This window comes from Lichenostomus cassidix, chromosome 6, assembly GCF_008360975.1.
Source record: "Lichenostomus cassidix isolate B80296 chromosome 6, HeHo_3.0, whole genome shotgun sequence".
Taxonomy (NCBI): domain Eukaryota; kingdom Metazoa; phylum Chordata; class Aves; order Passeriformes; family Meliphagidae; genus Lichenostomus; species Lichenostomus cassidix.
The window spans coordinates 31259056-31277976 of NC_139487.1; the positions used below are offsets into that span (position 1 = coordinate 31259056).

Below are 18921 nucleotides of genomic sequence, written 5' to 3' on the forward strand. Positions count from 1 at the left end.
ATATTTACTCTCATTTCCTACTTGCAATTAGTACATATGCAATTGACTGTTCTAGCGACCTCTGCAGTCTAATGAGGCCAGGCTGCAATGAAGGGCTTGGTCTACAAAGGAATTACGGCTGCTGGATTATCAAGTGTTCTTAATACAAGTTTGCCATGAAATGCCCTCTGAAATGTGATTGCAGCGTACACCTGCCAGCATGATAATGGAGGGTCAGATTAAATTTCTGCTCCTGGTACTGACTGCTGCCTCACAGCTCTGCAGTTTTCACTCGGGGCGTCGGTTTCAGTCAGTAAATCCCTTTGCTGTTTGCAGTTGCTGGAAAGGGGGCAGACTTCCTTATGCTGGGGTCATTAATCCTGGAGTCTCCTTTACTCTTGGCCCCGTGGGGCTTGTGTCGGTTTGTCCTGTGGAGCATCCCGGAAGGCTGTTCGTCTGATGGATCTTTAGCAGAGGGAGACATTACCACACGACTCCTGTAGTTCTTGCAACTTTCTGTGTGGTTTGGGCATGGTAAATGAGGATTGCTCTCTGTGGAAGGTGACTATAGGAGTACCAAGTTCTAATTATGGATCCTACTGCAGGTAAGTGATACCTGAGCAGTGCAGTCTTTGCTTTGTGGCAGCTCAGATACCAGCTTTAACGTTTTGATGTGAACTGCTTTGTGCTTTAACTTTCCCAAGACTAAAGGACAGGAAGCATTAACAATCAAAGCAAGAATGCAGCTAACAAAGACCAGAAGATGCTGCAGTGGAGACATTCAGCTGTACAGCCCTGTAGTAATTGCTAGGTACTTGGTGAGGTTCAAATCAATCTGTTTTAAGTTGGATTTGCTAAGGTTAGCAGGGATTTTCATAGCTGTCATTATTTGAGAGGTTTATTGTTACTTTTCCCTGACTGTAGCTCTGCAATCCTCTCTGTATAGGCATGAATTACAGCTTAAGTTAGAAGTGCATTTTACCTCATTTCAAGCAGGACTGGATATAATTAGATCACAGAAAGCTTTTTGTTGAAGCTAACTAGCCATTCTTCCAGAAAGAATTCAAAACTGCACCTTTTCTCTAAGCAAAAAAAAAAAAAAAAACAAAAAAACCAAAAAAGCCAACTTTTGGAAGACCTGAGGAATTCTTAATGATATGTTTCAAAATTTGTAACAGGAAAATTTCGGATGTCTACTCTGTGTTATCCTTGGTCAGCTCAACCTCTTTATTCCTAACACTACCTACGCTTAAATCACATAATTATTTTTTCTATTTCTGGTATTTACCCTTCTTTCCCAATAATTTGCATAGAATAGCCACTCCCTGTTGCAGCCCCATTTTCTAACTAGAAAATTGATCTCTTCATTCAGTTTCATTTCTTGGGCGCTCTGATAACTTTACCAAACTGGTAACATCTGCTCCAGCTGGAGTTCATTTTCCTTAATCACCAAGTAACCTGCTGACCTCTTAACTCAATGCAGGAGCTGTGTTATAAGGAAGAAAACTGGTTTACTGGTCTCCACCTAAAAATCTGTAACAGCTATAGGTACGTTGGGTTGTCTCTTGCTATATTTAAGTTATATATCACTGATGAAAAATGATACGTTATTGCTGGTCTCCTGGGGATGATTTAGAGAGCTTGACTTCATTGGTTTTTACCTCCTTCCTTCCCAGTAACCTCTTTTCTGATGCAGAGCATGGCTGGTTGAATACAAATATAAATTACTTCGGTAAATTAATTAGATTATTTCCCTAATAATCGTCCTGCCTATTGCTGCAGTAACAGCCAAAGAGGTTTCTAACAAGTTAGACTTTTCTCACTTGTCTTTGTGAATTTCACTTTTTTAGACAATTAATGTTGAAGTGACATTTTCATTATTTTACTGCAATTTCTGGAAGCCTAACTGAAACAAATTTTCAATTTGAATGTGTTTATTTAGGTAATTTTCTGATTAAAAATTACGTATTCTATGCCTTCTCTTCTGAAAGTTATCATAATGGCCATTTTCTGCTCTGGATTATTTTCCTCCCATTTCTTATATATATTTTACTCTAGAAAAGCAAGTAGCAAGCCAGACAACTAAAATGCAAAGGACAATGCTTTCTTGGGTTTTGGGTTTTTTTAAAGAATTGACAGTATTTAAAAATGAAGCTACTGGTATCACATTTGCTGTCTTTATTTTATATAAAGGGAGATATGACTGCATTTTTAATATACCTGCTCTCATGTAACTGTTTGCAATAATGAGAAATTTGAGCCACTTGGATTTATCATGCTTCCTGACTAAAGGCTGGGATTTTGGGAACCAAGCAATGTGGTTCTTAGGAAACATTTCCTCCACATGTAGCAAAAGCAGTGTCTGCAAATTCCCGCAGCATTTGGTAAAATTTCACAAATATCTGGGTGTACCAGCTGTCAGAGATGGGAATCACTTGGCCTCTAGTATCTTTATCCTTGGCTGTGGTACATAAATAGAGTTGAGAATGAGTTCTCAGGCTCATGAGAATAATTAGCCAACTCTTTTGAGTTTTTTCCTTTTAAATCCACAATCGCTTGTTTGCTGGGCAGTAAGTGAGAAGCAACGGGCATGCAGCACTGCAGCATTAATTTTGCCGAATTACATTTCAGTGAAGAATTATCCTGGGGTATAGGCATGCTCCAGACTCTGTTGCATGCTGGGTTTAAAGCCCTAGGCACTCAGAACTCCTCCTCACTGCTTCTCTCTAGGAGCTTTCCTGGCTATTGTTTGTCATCAGAAGACAGTGTGGTCCCACAGATCGTTGTTACTCTTTATCCCAGTAGTTCAAATGAAATTTGTTCTAGAGAAACAGACTGGGGCGCTGGACATCCTGATTTTACTTAACAGATTACACCTTGGCTGATATTGGTCACCAGAAGTTTAGTCAAATACAGGGAAAATTCAGTCCCAAAATCTTATAAATAACACAATCTGTGCTGCTGTGTTTATTCCCAAATAAAATCTAAAATGTCTCTCTCCTCCCTTCTGATGGGATCTCATGGGGTGCATGGCACACCCAGGAATGGATAGATTTTATATTCTCCTTGAGAGACGGAGGGGAAGAAAAGGGGAAAATCACAGCAATTAAAATTTCCCTGAGAGGGTAAAGCAGGGGCTAATTTTAAAAACTTTGCCTCTTGATCTGATAACTGAGCAGACTCTGTGGAAATGCAAACATCTCTCTGTGGACTATCTCCTGTGCTTAGCTGAGTTGTTCAGTCAATTGTTCACCAAACGAGGGGCAAATTGCTCCCTCCCACCTTTTTTGTACAGCCTGGGGGGAGGCATGCAGGGCTGTTGCTATGAGAGAAGTAGGGGACTCTGATCTGAAATTAGATACAAACACTCGATTTGAGCGCACTGACCTCCAGAGCCTTCGGAGAGATAAACTGGGGGTGACAGTCCAGGAGAAGGCATCTCAGCAGCTGCTTACTTGTCGTCCTTGGTCGTCATCAGCTCGTTTCTCTCATCCCAGCCTGCCTCCTCTTGTCACAGCATCACTTTCCATGTGCCTGAACGGCCTGACTCCCTCTTCGTGGTTCCTGTCGAGTAGAAGAGAAAATATCAAATTGAAACATTTTTGCTTAGCCTTTAGAGGCTGAATTTGCTGTCGGTTCAGCATTTCTGTTGCAGGGCTACAAATTATTCACGAGGAAAGCTAAGAAAGCACTGCCCTTTCCAGTTAGGCTGAAGCTGGGATGGGCATGCAGATAGTGACTTTCCTATGGACAGGTGATGTGCTGGTCACCTTTTCCAATGAGGTCTCTGCTGCGAGCTGGAAATTTATATCTCTTGGGAAATATCCTATCGAAGAGTGACATTGAAAGGACAGTACACTTTCCTGTGAAGTGTCAGGTTTTATACGCTTTTGCTGGAGGTATTCCAATTAATGAATTGGAATGAGATCAGACAAGGAATTGTTTTGTGCTCTTGTTTGTGCATTTGTAGAGTAATCTGATAGGTCTAGCTCCTCACTTTTCCCTCTCTGAGCCTCCCATAGAACATAAGGAGAAGTGCTCAGAGAAGCAGCTAAAAAAATAGGGAGAAAGACCCTGAAGCTGATTTGATATTCAAACAGAATCCCTCTGGTAGGAGAGCAATGGAATCGAATCTCCTGAAAAGGTTCAGCAACAGCTTGAGGAATAAGGAGCAAAATTTCTGTTGTATTTGTGAGCAGTAATCACCTTTCAGAGCAGGCCTAGCTTTGGGGAACTATATTTGTTCCTGGGTGATGACTCCCAAGTGTAACTTATTTCGTGAGCTCAGCAGGTGCTGGCTGCCTAGCTGTGGAGGTCCTCACAGGATCAGCTTCTCTGCATGTTTCAATCAGCTTTCAAGAACAATTTTGAAGTGTCACCGGTACACCTGGGGTCCACCTGCAGCTGGGTATTTGAGCATTTCCTACTTCTTAGCAATTCTCAACGTTGCTTAAAATGAGAGACAAATTGTTATCCAAAATCTACCTGGCAAGCTTTTAGGACAGATTTGTTTCTACTTGAGTAATTTAAATTTGTTTACAGCAGTTAATGCCAATATCAGCACGGTTCTGCTGCATGTCTAGTGAAGTTACAGACGAAATTATGGCCTTGTGGGTAGCAAATTTCTGTTTGGCCTACAAAAGGTCATGACTCTGGAGTGGATATTGTTTGTCAGGCACTGTAGTTACACACAGGAACACACAACCTTAATGAGGATGGCAGCTCAGCAAGAGGCTGGGCATGTGCCTCATGGGATTCCTTTCTTTTGGAGTCCTTTTCTTCCAGTGTCTTTCATCCTGTCCCACAAACAGGGATGTAGGTTTACAAGTCAAAGGAGAATAGTTTTGTATTTCAATGGTGCTGGCTTCTGTGAAGTGTAACTCACAGCATGTGGTCATGCTTTGCATTGAACTGTTTAGGATTATTTAGAGTTCTGTGCCTTTTTATTTTTATCAGGCCTGAAAAGAGCGGATGACGTAAAATGGTGCTTTATTTTGCACTGCTGTGTATAGGCTGCCAAACATGAAGAACAGTTTGAGTTTTTAAATGTTTTATTGTCAAAAATTAAATTAAAAGTTATTTTCAGTAGGGTACTTGATTCAGGACTTACTAGCTTGCATATTCTGTTGTAATTGGGTTTTACCAGTTATCACAGTTGTTCCAGTGGTGACTGCTGATATATGTTAAGGAGGAGAAAGGGAAGAAAATATCTGTGCTCTTTGAAGGAGCTTTTTATCTACCTTGCTGTTATTTGCTTACTAATTTAATTCTATCTGTGTCACGACTATGCAAAACTGACATTGTTTCATAATTCTAGCTGGCATTCAGCCCCTTACCACTGACTTCACATGAGATTATACCCCTGCACATTCAATACATTTCCATATAAAATTCATATTAAGGTGTTAATCCTGTATTATAAAACCCCTTTCTCAGTGGAATGTGTATTGCACCAGCCCTAAATGCTATATTCCAGCTACTGCTTGAACTCACAGCAGCAAGGTACAGGGGCCTGTCATGTTCTTCAAAATCTTGATGCCTTTACTAGATCTGCTCAGATTGAATTAATTACCTGAAAGGTGTAATCTGTAAAAGCATTTGTGCATGCAATTTTTTTCACACCACCCCAGCATGTAGTCTCTAATCACACTGTTTAACAATTACACAGAAGTGTGTAATTTTTTATAATAAGCCTATTCAGCTTAATTTACTCTGATTTTTTAAAAAAATAATCTCTAACCAGATCAGTTGTGAAGAACTTGGTATGTATTGTGCATTTCTTGGTGCTAAAGACTTCCAGCAGCAAAGGTCTTGCCTCTGTCTTTTGAGTGAGAAAAAGATTTAAGAAACTAGGCTGAGCTGTGCTGTATCCTAAATATTTTGAATTCTTGCACTTCAAATCCTGAGAAACAGATCTTAACTGCCTTAATGCCCTTTTAGGATGAGGGTAATTTGAACAGGCTTAATTTTTTATGTCTCAGTCAGAAAAGACAATAGCGTGTTAATATCCTGTAGTTAATGAAATAAATTGCATTAATTAGTAGTGCTTCTGCTGTGGCCTTTGATATGGTTTCAGAATCAGACTTCATTTCAAGGCTGCTTTTAGCTTTTTCTATACTGCCATCTTGCTTTAGGACATGTCCACTCCATTGCAGCGAGGAGCAGCAGCCCTAACAATGAGCTCTGGAGTTCATACATCTGGAGTTCAGTTATGGAAAAAAAGTTATGCATACAGGAGCTATTTATTTGAGAGCTGAAGAGAAAACCAGTAGTTTTCTCACATGGACGCTGTTTGGCATGGCCTCATTAACAGTGTGAGGAAAGTGTAACCTTGTTTCTTTAACTTGGTGTAATCCCAGAAAACTTCACAGCTCATGGAGGTCAAAAGTGCCCTTGCATTGGGTTACGGAAAGCAGGGTGGTCCGGGTGGGAGGTGAGGGTGGCTGTGGGAGGTACAGGTACCAGCTGAAGCTAAACCAGATGACTGCTGTGCTTTTTCAGTCCTGGGAGCCTGTCCTACCTCCTGCTCAAAGCAGGGTCAGCTGTGGGGTCAGACCACGTTACTCTGGGCTTTATTCAGTCACAGCTTGGGAACTCCCCAGGGCTGGAGACTGCACAAGCTCTCTGGGCATACTGCTGCACAGCTGTGCTGTCCTTAAAGGTGAAAAGGTTTTCCCTATAGCCAGTCTGAGCCTCTCCTGTTCCAGCAGGCGCTGTTGTGTTTCAGTGTCCCACCACACACTGCTGTGCAGAGCCTGGGTCTGTCTTCTCAAGGGGCTGCTGTCAGGTCCCCCCAAGGCTATTTCTTCTCCAGGTTCTACAAGAGCCATTCCCTCAGCTGTGGCTGCCAGGGCAGGTATTCCAGGCTTGCCCGTTGTGGTGTCCCTCTGCTGAATTTGCCCCCATTCCTTAGGTGCTTCATAAACTACATAATTTAATTTCCCCCCCCCCGAAATTGTTCAGCATTTTCAACATCCCACAGGCACACCTCTGCAATTTCCACTGGAGGCTTCACCTTGCTCTGTGGGATTCAACAGCACAGTATCTTCACTGTAAGGGTTCTGCTAAATTGGCTTTTGAAAAGACATTTACTAAGTATTCTGTAATACAGTGGAGTTGCTTGGTTGCTCTGTTTGTCTTCTGTGACATCCTTTTGACTGAAATTTGGATTAACTGAAACATGAAAAGGGTGTTTTAAAGCACTAAATCCATGGAGACAGGTCTGGGAACTGCGCACTGAAGTCCCGAGTCCAGACTAGTGCTGTTTAAACTGCAGTGTCCAAACAACTCCTCTGAGACCTCTTGTGGTGGTGAAGATGCTGCTTTTCATTTCAAACCTGGTTTGTTTTGTTTTGTTTTTCCCTGTGGACCATAAACTCCAGCCTAACGAAAGGGTGCAGAAACTTATTTTCTAGCATAGGGAACATCTTTAAAGTTGGATATCCATTTAGGGAGAATGGAAGGAAAAGTGGCTGTGCACATCCATCAATATCCCAGGCTTCCCAGGCAGCTCTGAAGTTACCCCTATACCATTCAAGTTTTGTTCTCAGCTGAATGAAAAACCTTGCAGTGGGAGTTGTCCTAAAACAAGATATGAGGCCTGCTTCCTTCCACTGCCTTGTGCAATGGTGGCTCCTGTCCTTACTCCAAGCCAGGGGCCTGGGTCCAAGAGAAGCTACAACTGCACAAGCTCTCTGACAGCTTCTTCTGCATAGGGTGGGATTTGGACAGGTGTTGCTGGGAGTGAGCTGTCATTAGCTCTGTCCTCCTGATCCACGATTTGTTGGAAAACCTCTGCAGGGAGCTATGCTCTCTTTTGAACAACTCTGTGGGTGCTGCTCCTCTGAAAGCCTAGTACATTACTTCCCGGGGTGGGGCATATGTGAGCTGAAGCCAGGGAATGTGCAAAGTGAATTTCAGTTCATTCCGGGGAAGGGAAACATGACCATAGGTATATCCTACTTCTAAGCATTCCTTTGCATACTTTTTGTGGCTGCCTTTTATGTGACAGCACACTTCCAGGCAAAGGAGGCAGCAGGGATATTGCAGCAATTGGAGCTGACCTTTAGCTATACAGGCATAGGAATGCACAACTTCATCCTGATCCTTTTATAATAAATCTTGCACTGTACAGGTAAGTACCTAACCAACCCCCATTACTTCTTGCCCCTTAGAAGAAAAGTTTGGATATTAAAGAGCTATTTGAATGTCTGAGATTTATTGCAGAAGAGAAGGCACAGCTGGAAGCAAGGAAAAGGCAGAGCAGTTTTAGTGGAGAAATACCAGGGTTGCTAAGGGCATTTTTTGGATGAGGCCAAGTGGAAAAGCTGTGCTTGTGTCGAATTCCTGTAGCAGTGGATGACAGCACCTTGGGACAGCACCTTGGGACAGTTAGAGGAGCCAGAGACATTGCCAGTGGCTTGTTTATTCCTGTTCTGTTGTTTGGCAAGTTGCTTGGGTCTGTTTGATTTTGCATTATTTTTTATCTCCTTGCAATGACTCTTTAGAATCAATCTGTGGTTTATGACCAAGCCTGACACTGAATGCTGAAGTGCTTAAGATGATCTTCCTTGCTATCAGCTGTGCTGTGTATGTTCCATGCATACGTGAATTGACTTAAAAGCTATCAGCATGCTACAGTATATGAAAAATAATTTTCTGCAGTGCTGTTCCTCACAGCTGAATTTTTCTGCCAGTAATGCAGTTAAAGCCCCACAGGTAGATGCACTTATACAGTTTTGCTTGCAGTACCTCTGGAGCTTGAAACCTACTCCCAAGATGCTCTTGGAGCATCAAAGTGGGCAAGTCAGTGGCCTTGCTAAGAGTTGAAGGGGTTCATCTCTTTGAGGGTCAGAGATACCCATTTCAATGGTAAAACCTTACCCACTGTGCTCAGACACTGAATGCACTGGTATCTGCTGTGTGACTTGCTCCTATCCAGGGATTTGGGAAGAGGTTGCAGGAGAGAGCTTTTTCTGTTCATTCTGAATCTTGCTTTGTTTTCACCATATCTGCTTGTGGGGTTTTCTAATAGTTGGTGAAAGAAATTATGACTGTGGGTTGCAACTAGCACTAAGATTAGAGTAAGGATTTTATGATGGCTCTTGGCTAGGAACCTCAGAAAGGACTCTGAGGTCATATTTCCAAAAGTTCATAACACTGGCGTTTGGAAATAGGTTTGTGGGTGTTGCTGGGAAGGCAGAAAAAGTGGTTGGTTTTTGTTTGGGTTATTTCTTATCAAGTTGCGTGGCATCATTCTTTCAAAGTTTTAAGGAGTAAATAGTTATTAAGAACTTAGTAAGAATAAGTTAATCACCAAAAGTTGGGAACTGTAAAAACCAGAAATTGCGACCAACTGGAGGGCACTCTTTACCTAATTGTCCTGATTTGGGAGTGTCTGTCTTGGCAGGAATCAGTCGGTGCAGAAATCTGACATTTTCATGTGTTTGCAGCTTCTTCTTTGATGTCAGCTGAAGAAGTGTTGGTGACCTTAAAGTGACATTTGTTTCTCTCTTTGAGAGTTGTACAAAATAATCAAACAACAGATACTGTTTGCTGTTCCTGAGAGCTTTTGCTTGGTTCTGTAATAGATTAAACATATTACAAGACTTAATAGTTTCATTTAATTGAACTATTTACTCTTTGTTTCAGTAAAAGGATATTTCTGAAAACAGGACCTAGTACACAGTAATTGTGCCAAAATAGAGTTTTTCTGTTATATACTTAAAATTGAAAATGTTAATCTTAACTGCCTTTGTAATATACATAGAATTTTTATTCTTTAATAAGAACTCATCTTGTAAAATCATTAATGTTTAAAAAGGGTTTTGCTAGAGTTCCCAACTTTCTATGATGTTCTTATTAACATTTTATTCCTTAAAACTCTTTTTAATTGTGATGTGATTGTTGCTACAAAATGTGACCATGATGCACTCTACTCTGTAGAAAAGCAGAAGCCTTGCAGTTGGTAGCAGTACTACTCTTGCTTATGATCTTCCTGGTACAATTCTGCAAAAAGTGAATTATATAAAATATGCCAAGGCTCTCATGCACAGAGGCACAGGTTTTGGGGCATCTTTTGCATAATCCATTCCATGATAGAGTCTCCCAACTACAAAACAGAAACATCAGTCTTCTGTTTCCACAAGTTGTGTCTTCTCTGCCTCAACAGATGTTTTGTTTTTTTCTTCTGGAATGGATTTACTCCTAGCCCTTTATTGTTCTGTAAACAGTTTACCTGAACTTTTAAGAAGTAAATTGAGCACTGTTGTAACGAATGCCTCTCTGTTCACTTCCCCAGAATCAGCCTGGGTTTCAGACCCAGATAAAACTTGTATGTAATTTTTCTGAAGAGGCTGAAGATGCAAAACCTCTGCAATTGTTAAACAACTCAGTGAAAAATGATAATGCTCACATTACAGAGATTGAACAAAAATCACTTTGTGCTAGTCAAGAATACTCAGAGGCTTTTCTGTGTGCTGAGTTTTGTTACCCAATGCTCATATTACAGATGACTTCCCACACTGTGATCGGTAAGTGCTCCAAAAAGGGTATTCTTGGGTTTTAGGTGTCCAGGTAATGAGCAGAATTTGAACAGACCTGTAAAGCAAACTGGAGGATAACAATGTCTGAGCCCTGGCCAGCTGCCGAGATTGGCTTTAGTTAACATGGTTTTGCAAGACCTGCAGAGTGTGGAAGGCAATGGGGCTGTATTAAAACCATCAAGGGAGAAGCTGAATTCCTTGACTGCTGACAGATTCCCTGCACAAAGGTATAAACCAGTCCTTCCTAAGACTATGAAGAAAGCAGGAAGATGATTGTCATAAAATTTATGTAGAGTAGGGAAGTGGGCAGGGGATTCTACAAGGGGTTTTTGAGCTGCAAAAGGACAGATACTAAGGAGTTTTAATGAGCATGGTGTTCTGGTGATTTTGCATCAGGCCTATGAGACGTTGCTTGCACAAATTGTTACGTCTGCTCCATGTGCAAATCTAAGGGAGGCAGCTTTTATGTATTTCCAACAAATTTGGGAGAACATTTGAAGGGTGACAACACTTATTTAGCTATGGGAAGTAAATCTACAAAGTTTGTAAAAAGTTTTTAATAATAACTTGATAGACATTCATAGGGTGCTGCCTGGGCCTTTACCCACATTGCTTGTCAATGTTGCCAATGATCTAATTCTTGCTTTCACAATTTCGGACTTTATTTCAAAGTCAGGAGAGAATGATATCTAATATTTGTGTTTTTAGCATGTGTGCACTATTGATCTGCAACAATAATTTTAGAGTTGTGTTCAAACATGATTTAAGATTTTTTAAATTCCTTCAGTATCAAGCTGGCTTTTGCTTAATGCTTTGTTTTAAATATTATTCTGAAATGGCCTTCCCTGAATTGGCACACTGGATTTGAGGCTGCAGAACAGATACAGACAACCACAGCAAGATGATAATAATAAAAACAATGAACACATATTGATTACATTTGGTATTTTACTCCTCACCAGTCTGGTGCTCTGCAGGAAAAAATTGTGAAATTGGCAGCAGCACGGTGTGCCCACAGCAGAGACTTCAGACAGCAAACTATTCACAAGAGTCATTACTGAATGCTGATGGCCTTTCCCATAGAAAAAGAAAGCTTGCAATGGTTTCTGCACCTGCAAGGAGTTTCCTAGCAACATCACTCAGGAAACTGTATGCCAGGATTTTCTTTTCAGAGTTCTTTTTGTTGAATATAGCAGCAGTTGTAAAACAAAGGTCAAGAGCAACTTAAGCTCTTCAAAGCAATGTTGTGTATTTCATTTACTCAGAGAAGTGTTTGTGTTGTAGTTTTCCGCCTAAGAGGATAAATATTGGGTTACAGTGTCATCCAATAGACAACTTCAGTTTAGTTAAACGTGAACATTGCGTATTCTAAAATGTCACTTTTTACTTGCAGGAAAATTCCTGTTAGAGTTTAACACAGGGTTGTGCCTTGTGAAGCAACCAGGAATCCCTTCTCCCTGCTCTGGCAGCTGCGCATAGCCAGGGGCTTTCTGTGCAGCAGGAATAGGGTAGCACAGAACATTATCTGGTCATGGGAACAGACCATTAGTCTAACTTAAAAAATAGAAGAAAGGTGGAGGGGGGGGGTTTTGTTTGTTTTTTTGGGGTTGGGGGTTTTTTGTTGTTTTTTAGGGGGGTTTGTTTTGTTTTGTCTTGTCTTAGAAGGCGCATGCGGTCGTTGTCTCACTGGGTGCACAGACCTCAGGTGAGTTCCTGCTTTGTGCTTTGTCATCAACAGCTTCAGGGAAAAATACTTATTTCAGCTACATCATTCACTGGTACTGTGTCAGAAGTACTTGCTGGGCTTGTCCTTACTGGCTTTGCCATCTTGGCACGGGGAGAGGACAGAGTTTATCTGTGTTTTATGGACAGAGGTGTAGAGTTGAAGGACTAAGACCTTTTTCATCCCTCTGTGCTGGGGTTACAGAGTTACTGGGGAAGCCGGGCCACACTCTCAGCCCCTCCAAACTTATGCTTTTGTCATGCAGAACAGGGACAATGTTTTTGTCTCTTGCCAGGACAGATATTGACATAGCCAAAAAAAAGCATGCAGTTGTAATAAGAATTTTTGCTCTCTGCCCGGTATACTAAATAATCTCTAGGTCTAGAACCCAGTCTGAAAGTGTTATTTAACCATTTCTATTCAATTTTATGTGCTAGACAAGGGGCAAAGTCTATTACTTGTCTTTTTTTTTCCTTCTGTTCTGACTCGGTGAAAAGATTTTGTACTTAGACTGCTGAATGTTGACCTTTTCCCATTAGCTACTTGGAGAAATACAGGTTCTGCATGGTTTAACATGTTAGTAATCATCTAAAAAGTCAGCAGTCATCAGAAACAATTCTCTCAGCTCCCTGTTTATTAATCTAAATGATGGTTTTGGCTGGAATTTCATACCAAACAAACTAATGTGCTTAAGGCAACCTTCTGTTTCCTTCATTACAAAGGCTCTTGACAAATGCTAGCACCACTTCTCTCCCCTCAGGAATATTTCCAATAATTTGCCAAAGAAAATTAGCTGAGAATAAGGGAAATTTTCAGTGGAAATCTTTCACAGCTAATAGAAAAAATGAAACACTACTCCATTCAAATAATTTTCTTTTCTTTGAGGTGATGTGACCCCTGCTCTCATGAATCCTCTCTCGCAGTCACGCTCCGTTCCTCTGGCAGAAGGAATATGCTGGACCATATCAGACATGAATGCAGATCATGTGATGGTCACACAGGAAACTTTAATGGAGCAGTTAGTGAAAAATTATCCAGGTAACACGTTTGTTTCTCCTTCCTTTAAAAAGTGGCTGTATCATCAAGCTTGAGTTTCTGATACTGGACAAGGCATCACTGAATGCTTACAAGCAAAGCAGGCAAGGTGAAGGAATGTAAGTTAGCAGGCAACTGGTAGAGTACATGAATGTGCATACTTCTCATCAATCTGTGAGTATTACTACATTGACTTGAATGTAATCCTTTTCACAGATTTTCATAAATCCTCTTTGAGAACAAGAGGGAACTGAGTGCAGTAGCACGTTAAGAGCATGCTCTTTCTGGAGGGTGGGAAAGCATAGAAATGGTATTTAGGTGCCAGATTGAAACAGCATAAAATAGACTGTGTGTTAGATCACAGAGACTCTTACTCCTTCTTTAAGAGACAGGAACATGGCTGACTTTGACTGCAAAGGGACTGGGTAGGAGTCTACATCTGGTGTTTGCTATAAAAAAATATAACCAGCCTCAAATTCGGGTTTATTGGTCATATTCTAACCCCTTCCTTCCTGAAAGTGAATTATTTACACTAAGTGACCTTTAGTCCTTCCCTTCCAGCTCAGTTGGTTAGAGCATGGTGCTAACAATGCGAAGGTTGTGTGTTTGATCTGCATATGGGCCATGCATTTAAGAGTTGGACTTGATCCTTGTGGGTCCCTTCTAACTCAGAATATTCTGTGATTCTGATGGGTTGGCAGCCATCTCCCTTGAATGTTTTCTATACATCTGAAAAATGTCCAATTTCCCCTGGATCTGCAATATTGAAGTGTGAGTGTGTTTGAGACTATGCAAAGGCTCATTATGGCCCTCTCAGGAGGCTGCTGTGTTTGATACTGAGCTGCTTCTTTGGAGTCCTCTTAACCTTACAGCTCTGCAAATATTATAGGCTGATCTGGTAGGCATTTTAGCCAGTGGGAAAAATATTAACGGAGCCCCACAAACTGGCACTGAACCATGCCAGAAGTGTGTTGTAGTCAATAAGTGCACTGAGATAACCACAAGGTAGAATTTGGAGGTCAGCCAGAAACAGCACTCTCAAAGTTTGTAGGGCCTTGAAGGTATTTCTTGCTACGTTTTCACCTCACTGGAAGTTTTTATTTCTGTGGGTAGGAGATCCGCTGTGGCTAGACTAAGGACTTTGAGACTGTGACACTTGAGGGAAAACCTGTAGCTGATACCAGTCTCAGTGAGATAATAAAGTGTCATCTGACCAAACTAGACCAGAAGCTTCAGAGAGAGTGATGAAAGTCACAGTTAAATAACACGCCTGAAGGGAAATGCTTTGAACAAGACATTGTTTGGTTTGTACCTGGCAGAAGGTCTCTCTCATGCATATCACATCCTGACAGACACAGAGAACATCCTTGCTCTCTCTCAGCAGTGCTGCAGTGACAAGCAGAGACACAGCTGGCCTTTATCTAAATGCTTTGGGTATTTCATAGTCAGTTGTCTTCAGGACTGTTGTATGAGAGGTATTTTTTGGGCAGCACCCATTTTATTTGAAAACTTATTTCTGATTTGAAATATCTGTCTCTTTGTTGTAGGTATTGCAATGCCCTCCCACAATATCTTATATAATATCCTTGGCACTCTAATTAAGGAAAGAAAAATCTATCATACAGGAGAAGGGTATTTCACTGTGACTCCCAACACATACTTTATCACAAATGATGCCACGGAAGACAACAGAAGGGTCTTGCTGGAGGACAGTTGTTGCTGCTCATCACATTCCATCACTTACCTGGTAAACATTAAGCCCTGTGCAGACCTAGCAAAAGAAAATATTCCTACAGTATTCTGTTGCAGATCCTGCCATTGTTTCCCTGACCAAAATATGCTCTGTGAACAAAGACATCAGCAGGTAATGAGCCATGTGTCTAAGGGAGAGGGAAAGAGAGGCCACAGTGAGTTGAAGCCTCCAGTTCAAACTCAAGGGATCTCCACATCTGCTGAGAACCATTCCTGGGACACCACCAAATCCCTGGCATCTGTGAAGGCAAAACTGAAAAGCAAATGGTTTGGCATTGGCCTTTTATGGAGAAGTGCTTCTAAAAAAGAAAAACACAACAAGGAGTACTCCACTTTTTCAGCCCAGTTTCCTCCCCAGGAGTGGCCAGTCAGGGATGAAGATGACTTAGACAATATTCCACGTGATATTGAACATGAAATCATCAAGCGTATCAACCCTACTCTTACAGTTGATAATTTGATTAAACACACAATATTAATGGAGAAGTTTGAGGAGCAGAAAAAATATATCAGTAAAGAGAAAAAATACACCAGTAATGGTACCTCAGCTGAAGTGCCAATAGTCAGGCAAAACAGTCTTTCAAAGGATTATATTCAAAAGGCACCAAGTAAAACAGCAAAACACACCAGGAAAACCAAATCAAAGAAAGAGAAGCAGATTAGCAGAAGCAGCAGGAAATCTGACATACAGAAGCTAACATCCCAAAATGTGAAACTGGAAGAGAACATTTCACTGCCCATCAAAAACCAAGAGCCACCTGATGCAGCAGTGGAATCCCATGTGATATATAAGAAGCAGATTAAGAATCCCTTTCAGGGTCTGCCATGGAGACCTCGCAGCTTTCATGCAAGAGGGTACCAAGGTGCTGTTAACAGTCAGCTAAAGTACCGAACTCAAAAGCAAGTCAGGGCCTTCCAAAGGCCACAGTCCTTGGCCTCCTCCAGACCCTTTGGCTGTGAAACCGAACAGCTGGCTGCAGAAACTGAGGCTGACAAAGCTAAGCAAAACAACCTACTCCATGCTAATAGGTGTGGCCTTCAACTAAAGAAAGATAGTTTAAGTGAAAATGGTAGTTATCCACAAGGCAGTAATCTGCAAATAGATAACAAAAGTAAATACTTTCTGGAGAGTAATATTTCTGAAGAAAATGTCTACGGAAGAACAGGGGAAAAAAAATCCCCTTGCTCCTACATTGAAAATAGTGGTGTGTGCAAAGAACATGCAAAATTTCCATTTTATCTGAAAGATGAGCATCGCAGATGCAAAGCTGACACTGTATGCGAGCTGCTAGATAGAACAGCAAATGAATTTCAAAAGCTCCATCTTTCAAATTACACTGCCAGTGTTAACCTGGTCCAAAAAAAGGGTGTGAAATACAGACAAAAGACTGATAAAAAGGGTGAACTTATATTTAACTATGACTGTGCCAGCCATCCTGGATCAATGAAGCTGGAAAGCAACGGATTTACTGATAACTTCCATCTTCTGTACCAAACAGGACAGGACAGTGACACCTGTAGTTTGTCATGTTTGGATGACAATTCTGAAGGCCATGCACCATGTCACCTTTCAGACACAAAAGACTGGAGTACAGCTGTGCAAACGCTGGGGGCAGCTGTGTCCCTAGAAGCCTGTAAGGTTAGTATTTGTCCTACCCAGCACAAGACAACAGTAAATAAATGTGACTCTGGAGAGCACGGGTATAAAGGAAGCACTAGCTTAGCAGAATCAACAGATGGCTCAAAGGAGCATCCAAACCCAGACTTCACAGAAGAAAGCTGGTTGCACAGTCAGGTTCTCCTGAAAGGTCCCAGGAAGGATGAAGAAACTGGCCTCGCTGAATGTGGGAAGGGCTCAGCTGTGGCAGATTTTTGCTACGCTGATGAGGCTGACTCTGATGCTGACACTTTGCAGAACCTCACCCATCAAGTGGGCGAAGGAGAAGGAGTAGCACACTGTGCTTTGGGCTCGCAGATTAAACAAGTGAGAAACTCTCCAGGAAAAAAAGATCTGTTATTTAAGAATATATGCCCTGTGATCCCAGAACATAAGAACTCTGAAGGGACAGAAAATCACAGCAATACAGGAGACAGTGGAATTGACTCCCCACGGTAAGAAGACACATGAAACTAAGATGTTTTATCTTCAAATTGACCAACAGATTTAGGCAGAAATGTTGTAGTAAACTGTAAACCCCCTCCTCAACAATGAAATTCCTATTCTTTTTTAAAACTTCAGTGTTATGATCCAGAAATACTCCAACTGTATAGTTCTGCTAAGTCTTTTTACATGAACATTCTCCCAAAATCAGATATACAAATGCTGCTCTTTGTATTTTGCATTTGTTTTCATGAGGCAAGAAAACAGTATGAGCTCTGTCCTGCAGGTGGAGACGGCCAAGTGCAGAAATTTTAAGAAACACAGTGTTTGATAAACTCCTGTTAGCAGGCAGGTTCAGCTCACATAGATCTCACCATATGACATTAGATATTGTCATACTTTCTCCAGCTGTACATAAAGAATAGAGATACAGTAAAAATTAAAAGTAAGATCTGACTTGCTCTCAATAGACAGGAGAATGTGTGTATAACCTGAGCTTTCATAGTGTACATTTTGCCTGTAATTACACCTGAAAGTCCCTTAATGGAAAATAAATTGGTATGAAACAATCTTTTACGTAGTTGTACGTGAAGACCTACAAAACTTAAATTGACAAGAACCTACATTAAAAATGCTGAGGGAAAAATCACATCCATTTCTTTAACAGCAACACATATTCTTAAAAACTTAAATGAGTAGGATAATTAAACCACTGGAGTCCTCATTAGATGTGTACTGTCACCTTGAGAAGCCAGTATATGAAAGAACAAACTACAGTTTCTAAGGGAATTCTGCTAATTGTTAATCTTTCCCTTAAGCAGCTGTTGGCTGTGCACTCTTCCATGCACGTTTCCTATGTATTATTTGGACATGAACACTTAAAATCTTTAGCAAAATGTATTTCAGAGGGTGACTTTGACTGTTTGTACTAATGCCATCTGTGGCACTAAAATCTAAGCTAACTCAGTTCGTTTTTGGAATGTGAAGTCTGACTTCCAATAATTATCTTATTTTAGGTGGACTGAAAAGAAGATGAAGCTTCCTGTCAAATTCTAAAAGTATAAATAACAATGCAAAGAGGAGGATAAATGAAATGACAATTGCAACAAAATTCCTTACTTCATCTAACTCTGGTCTTGAATATTTGATTATTTTTTAACGAGCTTTGTAAACTTTCCCCGTGTAACGAGGTAAGCATGCTGTAAATGCAGACTGTCACATCAGAGGGGCTGTTTCTAAATTAAAGCTGTTAGTTAAAACTTTTGACAATAGTGTTTGGAGAGGTCACTTGTATTTTGTTTGCCCTCATCTTTAATTATTTTTTGTGTGTCCCTGTGATAATAAAAATAAGAACTGGCATTTTTCATTCAGACCATGCCATTGACCTGGAAAGGGTTTGTGTTGCTCTAATAGGAACTGCAGTTGGACATGACTGTCTTACACTGTAATTCTGGGAACTGTTTCCCACTTGTGCCACAGAAATTAGAGCATACTTCACCTTCCCTGCTAGCAAACAAAGCAAATGAACGAGACACGCACCTGGTTACTAAAAAAATTCCTTCAAACCCAAGGTTCTCTGACTGTGTCCTGCAGGACTCTCATCTATCCTCAGTCTACTTGGTGTGCTTGTCTGTGGGCTCAGCAGTAGGGTTTAGTCTCTGCGAATGGAGCCGTGCTGGTGGCAGGAGACAGCGTGAGGCCAGTGGCACCCCTTCGGGACAGGCTCTGCTCTGCTCGGCTTTCCCCCTCCGCAAGGAATCGACACCCTGGCAGCTAGCAGGATTGCT

General features: G+C 41.1%; 1 protein-coding gene across 8 annotated transcripts; it reads left to right on the forward strand.

Moving 5' to 3' along the window:
• The first annotated feature begins 290 nt into the window (after positions 1–290).
• STOX1 (storkhead box 1) lies at positions 291–18500 on the forward strand. Of its 8 annotated transcripts, XM_085064314.1 has the most exons (5): positions 291–584; positions 1352–1527; positions 13192–13284; positions 14829–17145; positions 18151–18500. In XM_085064314.1, the coding sequence occupies exons 3-5, from the start codon at positions 13218–13220 to the stop codon at positions 18188–18190; spliced, it is 2424 nt and encodes an 807-aa protein (XP_084920440.1). In that variant the 5' UTR covers positions 291–584; positions 1352–1527; positions 13192–13217; the 3' UTR covers positions 18191–18500. The 8 variants fall into 8 exon arrangements, with proteins under 8 accessions (XP_084920440.1, XP_084920441.1, XP_084920444.1 ...); XM_085064315.1 differs by having other exon boundaries at positions 291–1527; XM_085064318.1 differs by lacking the exon at positions 13192–13284 and having other exon boundaries at positions 292–584.
• Positions 18501–18921: the final 421 nt, after the last annotated feature.